Here is a 12,212-nt window from a genome sequence, read left to right as displayed (position 1 = left end):
AACACTAGACTAGTAACGTTGGATATTCGTTTAGTATGTGACCTACCTGGATTACCGGGTTTAGTGTGTGACCTACCATGACGATTATCTATATTATGGGTATGGACAACCCCGACAACCTATATGTTTGTTCATCTTTATAATTATAATTATATTATATTATGTTATATTGACTGGTTTTTACCAACAGATATTTTGTCATTCTAACGTTATCGACAATATTGTCCATGAATGGAGAGCATATTCTTGTTTAGAAAATATAGGATATGATCATGGAACAGTTAACCATTCAAAACATTTTGTTGATCCAACTACTGTAGCTCACACACAAGCAATTGAATGTTCATGGGGAATTGGGGAGTATTAAAAACTAAAATCCTACGAAAAATGCATGGAACATCAGCTGAAAAGTTGCCACATCATTTAATTGAGGCGTGGTACCGATCTATCAACAGGCAAGAGAACATTTTTTTACATTTTTAAGTGATGTACAAAAAGTGTATTGCCAAACATAATTTAATTTTATGATCTCTTTTTTATACTGATATTTTGTTGACTGATATTGAATAATATAATCTGTAATCTGTAATAATAAAATAAACTAATTATATAATTAATTTGACTGTTTTTAAATTAATTATTGGTCCGGTAGGTCACGCATGCCAAACGAATCCCTATACGGTTAGGTAGGTCACGCGATCGGTAGGTCGAATCGCGGAAAAAGCCCAAGAAAAAAAAGCCCAAAAAAGTATAACAAATATAGGCAATTTTATATGCGGATTACGGAGATTTGTCTAATGTAATCTATTTACTAACCGTATTACCCAGCTTCGCCCGTGAGCAGTTAAAATAAAATATTTAAAATCGTAAAATATTATTAAAATAAAATATTTCAATATTTAACACATCCTCTAAGTCTCACACGAGGAGCGAAGAATACCCATGGCCCCAGAAGTTTTGTATTATCCTAAATTCCTAAATACATTGGCGGCATATTAATATTTTTTAGAAATTTAGTAATAATTGATTGAGTTTGAGTCTGTTGTGTTTTTGCTAACAAATATTATTCTCATGAAATCAAACATTTAACCTTCTCAGACTTGGTAAATTTTCATTAATTGGAATATTTTTAAAAAAAGGTTAAAAATATCTATTTTCAAATTTTCAAAAAGTTAAATTTAACTTTAAAGTTTTAGGGCAATAATTTTTTTGAATTTATGGAAAAAAGTAAATGTCATTAAAATTGTAATTTGGTAATTTGGTAGATATCTAGAGTAATACGGGACAAATACTTCTGCTTTAAACATAAACCTTATGGTAGAGTATTAAACGGTATAATTATTGTTCGAGCCGAAGTACTGCGGTCTGCGATGCATAGGCGGATCCAGAGTTTTATATTTGAGTGTGCCATATTTTTTGTATTTATTTTTTTATATTACAGAGGGAATGAGGCTATAAACAAATCACATCAGATTAAATAATTAATAAATGAATTACAAATTTTAAATTACCAAAAGTGTTATTATTATTAGAATTTTTTTTTTGTTATCAATGCGATGTCGATTTCCAAGAAAAGGCAATATTTTTTCGCCAAAAATAGTTACCACCACTATTAGACCGACCGTGACGTTTTCGTGTTGACGATAATAATAACATTGAATAATATAATTTAACAATAACGATAAACCAATACGTCAGTACGTGTAGACAGTGTAGTGATTTAAATTATAAATATACAGGCTTCATTAATAATGTAAAAAAACAATATTATTGATAAAAAAATACATGTAGTAATTAATACCTACTCTTATTAAATATTTAATTATTTCAGACTGATTCTGAACACTTACAAAAACTAATATTAAATTAACGTGTACATATTATATCATTAATTATTATTATTTAATTGTTTCTCTTCATTTTAGGGTGTGCCAAGGCACACCCGGCACACCCCGTAGATTCGCCTATGCCGCGATGTGTCGGCGACACTACACACACGCACACACAGACTCGCCTATAATATTGTTGTCGCTATTTTTGAATGTTGTACATTTGTATTAATTGTGTGATTGTGAATTATTATAATATAATGTACCTATGTAGATTACGCCCGACGCGTTGTCGTAAGCCGCTGCGTCGTCAGCGATGAACATCGTTGACACGGCCGCCGCGACATTTTTATGCCGAACGTTGAAGCAGCACTATATCTGGCATCACAATATTAATATGATTATTATTTTACTCTCGTAGTAAAGGTGTTGCCTTTTTTACATATTAGCTGCAGGCTCAAACAGCCAGTTCCTTTAAATATTGTATGATATTTTTTTGTATTGTGCGCCATAAAGGCCATTTGTTTGCTAATCGTGATCACACATTATTATTGTAATTCTCGCTGCGCTAAACTCCATTTCTTTTTTTGTACTCGTGTGCAAAATTTATAGTACAAGACCAACTGGCCGCCATGCCAGTCTGCGCTCCACAAACTGTGAGTATTATTTTATATTATTATATTCTTATTGTACATATTTAGCTGTTTGGGCAAAAGAGTCGTACATTTATTATTATTCTATTGGGCCGGAAGTCCGGAAGGGCCGCTTTTTGTATTAATATTAAAGCTATACCGCGGCTAAAACTCTATAATAGCTGTAATTATATTATATTACTATACATTGATGCTTTTATTCAATTAAAATTCCTACAAATTTGTTCCCTACATCATATAATTATATATTACAAATTATTTGCTTATGTATTTATTTTCTGCCAATCAACAACACTTAATACTTTCAATCAGTGGCGGCGCCAGAATTTTAACACCAGATAGGCCAGGCTGGGGCCAAAATTTTTTAGGGAAGGCCAAATAGTGATGACGGGAAATTCCGCAGATGGGGAGGGGGAGGGTCAACTTCCAACTTTTCAATTTTTTTTACAGTTCATCGTGTTAACTTACTAAAACAATGATTTGTAAACATGTATTAATAGTATTTATTTCCTAACAAAATATATATTCATGTAAAAGTACTAAAAGTATATAAAAATAGAATGCTTTGCCTTGTATTTTCATTATCATAGTTGGTTAATAATCTAATCCCGCTGTTCATGGAATTTTCAACAAAATTATTAATAACATTGATTAATATTTAATAATAACTAGTAAGTATAACTTATTATTTTCGTATTCAGCCGCTGGAAAATACACGTTATTTATGAGGCTTGAAAGTATAGTGCATAGTTTTCAACCCATTTAAAATGTTGTTCACGCCATATATTATGACTTTATATTTTCATATTTTGATTTATTCATGAGATATTTTTTAGTATTTTAGTATGATTAAATTTAATTTTTAGGGTGGACCACAGGAGGGCCCGAGACTTTTTAAGGTGGGCCCGGGCCCACCCCTGGCGCCGCCACTGCTTTCAATGCAATTAAAATTAATTGTATTATAAAAATCTTGCAATAAATTTTTACATAACATTAACAACATAAGTATTATTTACTTACATCTGATCAGTTGTACTACCTAAGGATTTTAATTATAGCCTATAATATAGCTATTATCTTCACAGTTTCTCTGCAATTGAAATATAGTTTTTTTTTGCTACTTTGTGCACATTTTACCAGACATAGATTTTCGTTTTTTATCAGATGAGTAATGACTACTGACTCCAAATTCCAACCATAGCTGTTGGCTGCTGTAATATCAAACACCATACGATCAAGTTTTGCACCAACACACGAAAGAAAAAATTTTAACATTAGGAAACCAAGGCATTCTTACATTTATGCCATGATAATATTATAACGTGAAAAAAAATACACCATTAATTGTTAGAATAATATTATAATTCTGCTATGTATATGTATACGTATTTGAATTTTTCCTATCTAAAATATATATGCAATAAGATATAGTATATAATTTTTATAAAATCTAAGCATTGATAATAATAATTTCAACAATAATATACATTGTAAATCAAAATTACCTGCTTGTTAATTTATAATAACTGTATTATTAATTTCAAAGCATTATTTTAAACATATATTTAAACCAAAATTCCATAAATTGCGTTGGCAGGGATACAGGAATTGAAAGAGATAATATGCAATTAATAGCACTTGCATTAGAACCATTATTAGAAAGCATCAGGGTTGCTGTCGCTGTAATATTCTTATCTGCAGATGATATTTCTGCACCTGATGCCGAACGTTGACGTCTGTTATTAGACGTGGGCTTCTGGATCCGATTCATCATCTCAATTTTTGGCTGTTGGAGTATCCAATGTTTTACTTTGTTAGAGTGTACGTCCTCACCATTTACATTTAACGGTGAACTGTAACTCGTCAGCGATACTGAAGGAACTGAACTGGATCCATTGTATTCATCTCTTATTTTAACTAGGGGTTGTCGTGGATTCCTTTACATGTAAAAAATTAAATGTACCTATTTATACACACATCGTTACTGGGAACAAGAACGCATTTAGTGCGTTTAATTCTTAAAAGATTTATCACATGCTCTTCGACTATTTGGTATTAATAAATATACTTAACGCTTACATCATTCAACATTTCCCTCAATCTACTTAGTCCTTGAATGTCTGCTTCAACACTTAACCATATCTATTTCTTTTACAACACCTGACCAGTGGCGCAATTAGAGCTAAAATATTATATGAAAAGTAACCTGTTGCCCATCACATATTATATTCACTTAAACATATAAAAAAGTTTAATTTTTAACAATAATAATAATATACCATCTAGCTCTGTGTTACAGATCAGTATATTGAGAGTAAAATTATGTATAATAATCGTTCCAATGTACCAACAATAATTGTTTTCTTAAAAAAACTACAGGTAAAGCTTATAATATTTACCCTATGGCATCTTTATAATAGGCAGTATACAATTTTTTTCAAAAAAAAATAAAAAATAACAATAAAAGTTAGAATTGAATTAAAAAAAATTCATTAATATTTTTTAGAAACAATTGAATAATTGATTTTAGGGAGACTATTACAAGTTTTTTGGGACTACGACCCCCACACCCTATTTTCACTTATGCAGCTGACCATTATTCCTTTTAATGTTAGCGTAAATGTCCGATCACTAGGTAAACCTAGGTTTTACTAGTTAATGCCAAGTTTTACTGTTTGTACTCAGTAAATTCTGAAATTCTTAATTTTATTCGAGCTTTTACTAAACACGTTGAGTACATTCTAGGATATACAAATTGACTTGGTAAAAGCTGATCAATACACGACACATAACATTTAAGCGATGAGCTGCGTAAAACTTATAATCATATTTTATATTAAAACAAAATACTGACAGTTATTTACATTTTTATACATAATAAAAATGCCATAATAGTACATGTGCAAATAAATAAAAATAAAAATTATACAAATTTTTTTTAGATTCTGAACGAAGTGATGAATATATTGATTTTACAATGGTGTGTGTTTTTATTTTTTTTTGTTTTTGTGTCTGTGTACAGCAAAAGTCGAAATAATGCTTCGATTTCAAACTTTGGGGGTGGTTTCCGATGTAAAAGTAAATATCCTTGGTGCATTATAGAGGTCAAAAGTTCCAACAGTTTTCAAAAAAATCGAGAAAAACAAAAAAAAATGACAGAAAAACGGGAATTTTTAAGCAAAACCAGACTTCGACCAAATCGATCTTTTTATATGGTTGCAAATACTGTATAAATACTTGAGATTTTCACCAAATATTTATGATAGTGATATCTATATACATTATACAGTTTAATTTTCAAAAAATTTTAACTTGTTTTGAGTTATTTATAGACCACTGAAATTTTCAATTTTGTTGATAATTTTTTTTGAAGTGCCGGTAAAAAAATGTTGGATGACCAAAAAACTTGAAAATTTAATACAAGGTTCCTTATGAGTTGCTCTTTTGTAGCTAAAAAAAAATTAAAAATCGTAAGTCACAATTTTTTTTTATAAGCGTTTATATTTCAAATTTTTACGAAATCTGTCGAAAACGCAAAAATTTGCAAGTAATTTTGAAGTTTAAAAATCATAAAATTTTTTGTGTTTATAACTAAGAATTAAAAATACAACACTAAGTTTTCCATAAGTTTTTCTTCAAGTAGCTATAGGGAAAACTCGAAGCATCATTATAGGAAAAATTTTAAGTGCGTTTGAATTTTAAATTTTTTCGAAATAGCATAACGATAACGATTTATATTTATCCTCAAACGATTTTAAATATTTGTTATTATTCAAAAAGTATAAGTTGTAGATACTTGAAAATTTTACCAGTTATTTAGATTGGCATTTTATTTACATGATTTAATTTTCAAAATATTTTGACTTTTTTTGAGATATTTATAATAGACAACTGAAATTTTCAATTTTTCTGAAGTGTCGATAAATTTTTTTTGGCCCTATCAAAATACTTGAAAATTTAATACAAAGTTCCTCATAAGTTATTCTTATAGTGAATAAAAAATTATAAGAATACATGGGCACAATTTTTTTATATTCGTCAAAACCATGAATTTTTTTTTGTGTTTGTTATTACGTTTTAGGGCAGTACAAATGCTTCGACTTTTAACTTCAATAATTTGTTAAAGCAGAAAGTGAATCTAGTTGATACATCGGGGGATCAAATGTAAAAAATTCTTAATATTTTTCTAAATAATTGGGATAAACAAACTAAAAATTAACGGAAAAACAGGAAATTTTACGTACAATCAGTTTTCGACAAAATCGATTTTGATTTTTGATGTAACTTTAAAACGAATGACCATAGATACATGAAATTTTCACCGAATGTTTATATATAAGTATATTCTATCCACCATGCAATTTTTAAAAAATTTTGACTTAAGTTGAACTATTCATAGGTATATGCAATTTTCAATCATTATTAGTTTTTTTTTAATTCAAATCGATAAAAATTTATTTTTTAGATAGAAAATCTTGAAAATTTAATACAAGATTCTTTAGATATTATTATAATAGCAGTTGAAAAATAAAATAAATTTATAGTTACAATTTTTTTTTATAAGCATTCAAATTTTGAATTTTGACAAAATACGTAAAAATCACAAAAATTCACAAATTATTTTAAGCTAGAAATTCATAAAAAGTTTTCTTTTTTAAACTAAGATTTAAAAATGTAATATAAGATTCCTTAGAAGTTTTTCAATAATCTTTATCACAAAAAAAATGTCCACTGGAAATGCAAATTAAATTTTTATTAGCATTTGAATTTCAAATATTGACAAAAATACGTCAAAACCATGAATATTTGCGAATTATTTTGTAGTTCAAAATTCATAATATTGTTTGTATTTTTATCTAAGGTTATAAAATTCAACACTAAGTTTTCCATAAGTTTTGCTTCAAATAGCTATAGAGAAAATTTGAAGCGTCATTATAGGAAAAATGTTTTGAGCGTTTGAGTTTTAAATTTTTACGAAATCGCGTAATTATAACGATTTATCCTCAAACCAGGTATATTATGTATATCTATGATAATATAAGGTATTATGAATTATGATAACATGCATTGTTTTTTGAAAAATTGATGATTAACCATGCCTTATGCAAAATGCGTCCTAATTGAAAAATGAAATATTTGTTTCAAAATAGAATAGAATATTATGACAATATTTAAATATAATATATCCTAGACTGACAAATCATCTCCGTTCAGAATCGTTTTTCGTATACAATTATGCCTATCATTGCATTCAAATAAAAAAAAAATGATAAAAAATGTTAAACCACAATGTTAGGAGATATAAGAGAAGAAAATATAAATAGGAATAACAGAAGTAGATATAGAAAGAAGAACAAAGGGTATTAGATTGGTCTAGACTAAATTATAAAAATTTAAATTATTATTTCTAACTACCCACCAGTTTACTAGTTTTTATGAATAAATAAATATTAATTCTGTTTTTAAATGCATTTTTATTTTGTATAAAAATGTAAATAACTGTCAGTATTTTGTTTTAATATGCATTATAATAATTATAAGTTTTACGCAGCTTATCGCTTAAATGTTGTATGTCGTGTATTGATCAGATTTTACCAAGTCAATTTGTATGTCCTAGGATGTACACAACGTGTTTAGTAAAAGCCCGAATAAAACTAAGAATATCAGCATTTACTTAGTACAAACAGTAAAACCTAACATTAACTAGTAAAACCTAAGTTCATCTAGTGATCGAGAATTTACGGTAACACTAATATACCTGATTTTAACTATTATTTTTTTTTTGTTTATTTAACACTCAAATCATTTTATTATTTCGTTACTATTAAAATTAATTGTACAAAAAAAAGTAAAATCAATATGAATTATGATTCCAATCAAAATCTTCACGCATTTTCAATTTTCCAGTAAAATTATCAATACATTTGAAAACCTCCGAATTTTTTAACTCAACACTTGTCATAATTATTCATTTATACTTATAAATTTTACGATTAACACACCATGTAACGATGTAACATCTGACTTAAACTATTTTGCGTCGAATGACAAAATATAATATAATAAAAAAACAGTGGAAGTTTTTAAATCTGCATAATGTATAAAATAAATGCATATGGAATGGCTATTTAGTTAAGTAATGACTATTGGTGATATGACTTCTGTCTATTCCTATTAATGTCATATAAATAAAAGGATGAATTTATACCTCTTAACTGCTTCATGCTGATTGGGATCGGTGTTCGTAGTATCAGTCGACAATGATGTTTGCATTGGGTCAAGCCTTGGCCGTAACAGCCACAACATCCACTCGTCGAGATCATTGTATTTAGGAACGACCAGCTTCAGGTGGGATAGTGTTTCTGAAAATGTTTCGATATAAGCTGAAATTATGATGATGAGACTGTATTTAAATATAACAAATAGGTATAAATAAAATAGAACGAGTTTAAAATTAACAACGATGAATCGATGAAATATCGAAGAGTTTTTTTTATGATGAATAACATTATTTAAATATAGTGCGTATATTATAAGGTTCGGTTAATTAATTATAAGTTAAACATAATTTAAAATATATATTACAATTTGATATATGAAACCGTTTGATTAGTTCAATATTGAAATTATTAAAATTTAATATTTTCTAATTTATCATTAAAAAATTGGGAATTAATAATAATTTTATTTATTTGTAGAAAGTATTAATTAAGTTTAGATGTTTATTGGCTACTTGTATTTAAATATTTAAAAAATAAATAATATAATACAGATATACAGTAAAAATATTGAATTATATTATTTATTTTTTAAATATTTAAATACAAGTAGCCAATAAACATCTAAACTTAATTAATACTTTCTACAAATAAATAAAATTATTATTAATTCCCAATTTTATAATGATAAATTAGAAAATATTAAATTTTAATAATTTAAATATTAACATAAATTATTGAACTAATCAAACGGTTTCATATATCAAATTTTAATACAATAACACTTGTTTTTCGTATTAAAAAAAAATTATTTTTTTTTTAGTTATAACCAGTGCCGGCCCAAGATACGGGTGAACCAAGCGGTTACCCGGGGCATTACTTTTTTAGAGGCGCTTTTAATATACGAATATTTTATAAATTTTAGCGTAATATTTATTCAAATTGACAATAATATAGCTAAAAGTCTAAATTATCTATGACAGAATATTCTGTTATGTATTTTTTGTTATAGATTTTACTCCACTTTCCAGTTTTTATTATTATTTTACAAATAATTAAAAAATAATATTCAATGATATATTATAATCATTAACTCGGGAAAACCAAAAAAGTATGTGTACAGCCGATACGCCTATAAATTGTATCCATATACGTTTTGCAATCCTTTACCTATCCATAAATATAAGAATTTTAAACAAAATATGTAGGTAAGTATAAAAAGTATTAAATGTATTATGGAGAATTTGATTAAGGGTGCCTTTCAAAAAATTGCCCGGAGCGTCAAAATACCTTGGGCCGGCCCTGGTATAACTTTAGTTAAATTGTTTTTCATTCATATTTCAAAACAAAATACAATGTATGTAATACACCATTTATACAATTTAAAGAAAAACAGTGATTAAATAAATATATTTTCTTGTATTGCAATAAAATTTAAAGTAAATAAATAAAAATATCAACTGAGCTGTTCTAAATCCAAAAAGCTCAGTTAAAAAAATTGTTTCATTAATAAAAATAATAATATAAGCAACACATAAACAAAATTTAAAAAATAATGTAGATACTCACCGTTAGACAAATCCAGATCAGAGCTTATCCCGAACACCTCCCAAGTGATAGCGATGATTAAAGTCATCGAAATCAAGATTCTTTTAAAAAAAATCATGGTGGCTGGTGTAGTTGCACACTGATGGTCAGAACTCAGAAGACAGAAATTCTACTACTGCCCTTGCCCCTTTTATAAGCAACCTCGGTGGTGGTAGCTACAGAGTGACAACAGTTCATATAAGAAGGGGTTTCAAGTACGCACCTAACGGTCAATCGATGATTCTGTTTTGACCGATTCCACTCTGCGTCTGAAAACTATATTTACTGGCCATTCGGTAACATCGTATTACAAATGTTACCTTAAATGTATATTATATACTATATAGGTATCTAATAAATTTTACTGTCTAGAGTTTCGTACTATTTCTGGACTATATTATTATAGTGATACATAACAGTGATCAACTAATAACGTATGTAAAATCTAAATATCTTAGTCAAAATATTTGTCATACGCATACAAATATTGTTTGTGTTTCAACTCTAAATTAACTGCAATCGATTTTTAGCGGAGGTACCAGTGAAAAGACTGCACCTATGAATTTTTGAATATTGATTATGCCATTCATTTGTGTTACGTGAATGCGTGCTGATTTGTGGTGGAACTCTTAATGAACTAAAAAGAATCATTAGTTTGGAGGATAGAATGGAACCAAAAGGCAACCTTAACTCAAAATTTTTAAATTCCAAACTAATCATTCTTATAAGTAGTTTGCTACTGATGTTCTGTATTATGTATCCAACATAAGTACTCAATTACTTTCAGAGTTATTCTTAAACTTAATTAGGGCGTTGTATTAAGAGTAAATACATGCCAACACCCCTTTCCTCCATAACGAACTGTATGTTTAAATCAGTCCATTTGGTTTTGAATTTGTTAGTGCTTATTTATACTCTTTTTCACATCATTATTATTTTACTCGTAAAAAGTTATTGGCCTTTCTTAAGGCGCGCTATGGAAATCCTAAAACGAATACATTGATCTATCATCTAATTTTGTATTTAGTAAATATATTTTTATAATACAGATTACGTGATATATGAGTGTAAAAAATGTTAAGTTGACTAAAATCGTAATAATACAATCATTGTACCTATTGATCACTTCTCCACTAATTCTGGATAATCTAATTAATACATATTTATTTATGTTCTTCTTTTTCCTTAAATCCATACCATGTAAATTTAGTGCATTTTAATCAATTCCCATTCCAAAAATCTGTAAATAGATAGGTAGGTATATACTTTTGTCTTACTACAACTTACAACTCGTGGTTTCATAATATTATTATTTAAAAATAAGAGGGTAATACAAACTAAAACAACTAGGTACCTATCTAAGATATCCAAGTAGAAAATATGTAAACATTAACGAGTATAATTTATGTTAATATTTTTATAGGAAATCTTATGCATTAAACAATTATTATAAAAGATTTCAAGATTTTCGATTTTGATTCATGTGTTTCAAGAACTTCATCGTGAAACCGAAATGTCAATTAAAGCAGACTATTAGATTATTGTGGTAATTTCTAAGAAAAAGTTTTTTGTTTTGTAAAAGTTTTAGTATTGTAATGTTTTTCTTTTAATTCTATTAAACCACGAATGACGTATACCTATTTGCACTAAATGTAATGAATTCTGAAATCTGATTGTCGATCATTACTACGCAGGAGGTAAATTTATGAAAATATCATTATTATACTATATATTATTATATAGAATACGACGCCCGACACGAAGACGACAATGTTTGTTTTTATTTTTTTTATCAAAGAAATATATCTAACTCAAAACCAATTTATGTGTTTGGTATATGCGGTAGGTATGTAGTTCGATTTCGAATGTTCATCGGTTGCATAAATATTAAACATATACAGGGTGATACTTTTATCAAACAACAC

General features: G+C 27.7%; 1 protein-coding gene across 1 annotated transcript; it reads right to left on the bottom strand.

Annotated features, from left to right (window-relative positions):
- Nucleotides 1–4,022: 4,022 nt before the first annotated feature.
- LOC149059928 (uncharacterized) lies at nt 4,023–10,336 on the bottom strand. Its single transcript, XM_089226941.1, has 4 exons — nt 10,270–10,336; nt 8,691–8,865; nt 5,155–5,289; nt 4,023–4,419 (listed from the first exon to the last, which is right to left on the bottom strand). Exons 1-4 carry the CDS (start codon nt 10,334–10,336, stop codon nt 4,023–4,025), a joined length of 774 nt encoding a protein of 257 aa, XP_089083067.1.
- Nucleotides 10,337–12,212: the final 1,876 nt, after the last annotated feature.

This window comes from Diuraphis noxia, unplaced genomic scaffold, assembly GCF_037042655.1.
Source record: "Diuraphis noxia isolate RWA-SAM2 unplaced genomic scaffold, SU_Dnox_SAM2 contig0001, whole genome shotgun sequence".
In the NCBI taxonomy this organism is placed as follows: domain Eukaryota; kingdom Metazoa; phylum Arthropoda; class Insecta; order Hemiptera; family Aphididae; genus Diuraphis; species Diuraphis noxia.
This window is presented reverse-complemented; position numbering and strand designations above follow the sequence as displayed.

Coding starts and splice junctions, on each gene's coding strand:
- LOC149059928 (XM_089226941.1), bottom strand. CDS start 10,336: ATGACTTTAATCATCGCTATCACTTGGGAGGTGTTCGGGATAAGCTCT. Junction 5,290..8,690: donor CAGCATGAAGCAGTTAAGAG/GTATAAATTCAT, acceptor AGTTTTACGCAG/CTCATCGCTTAAATGTTATG. Junction 4,420..5,154: donor GAATTTACTGAGTACAAACA/GTAAAACTTGGC, acceptor TTACATGTAAAG/GAATCCACGACAACCCCTAG.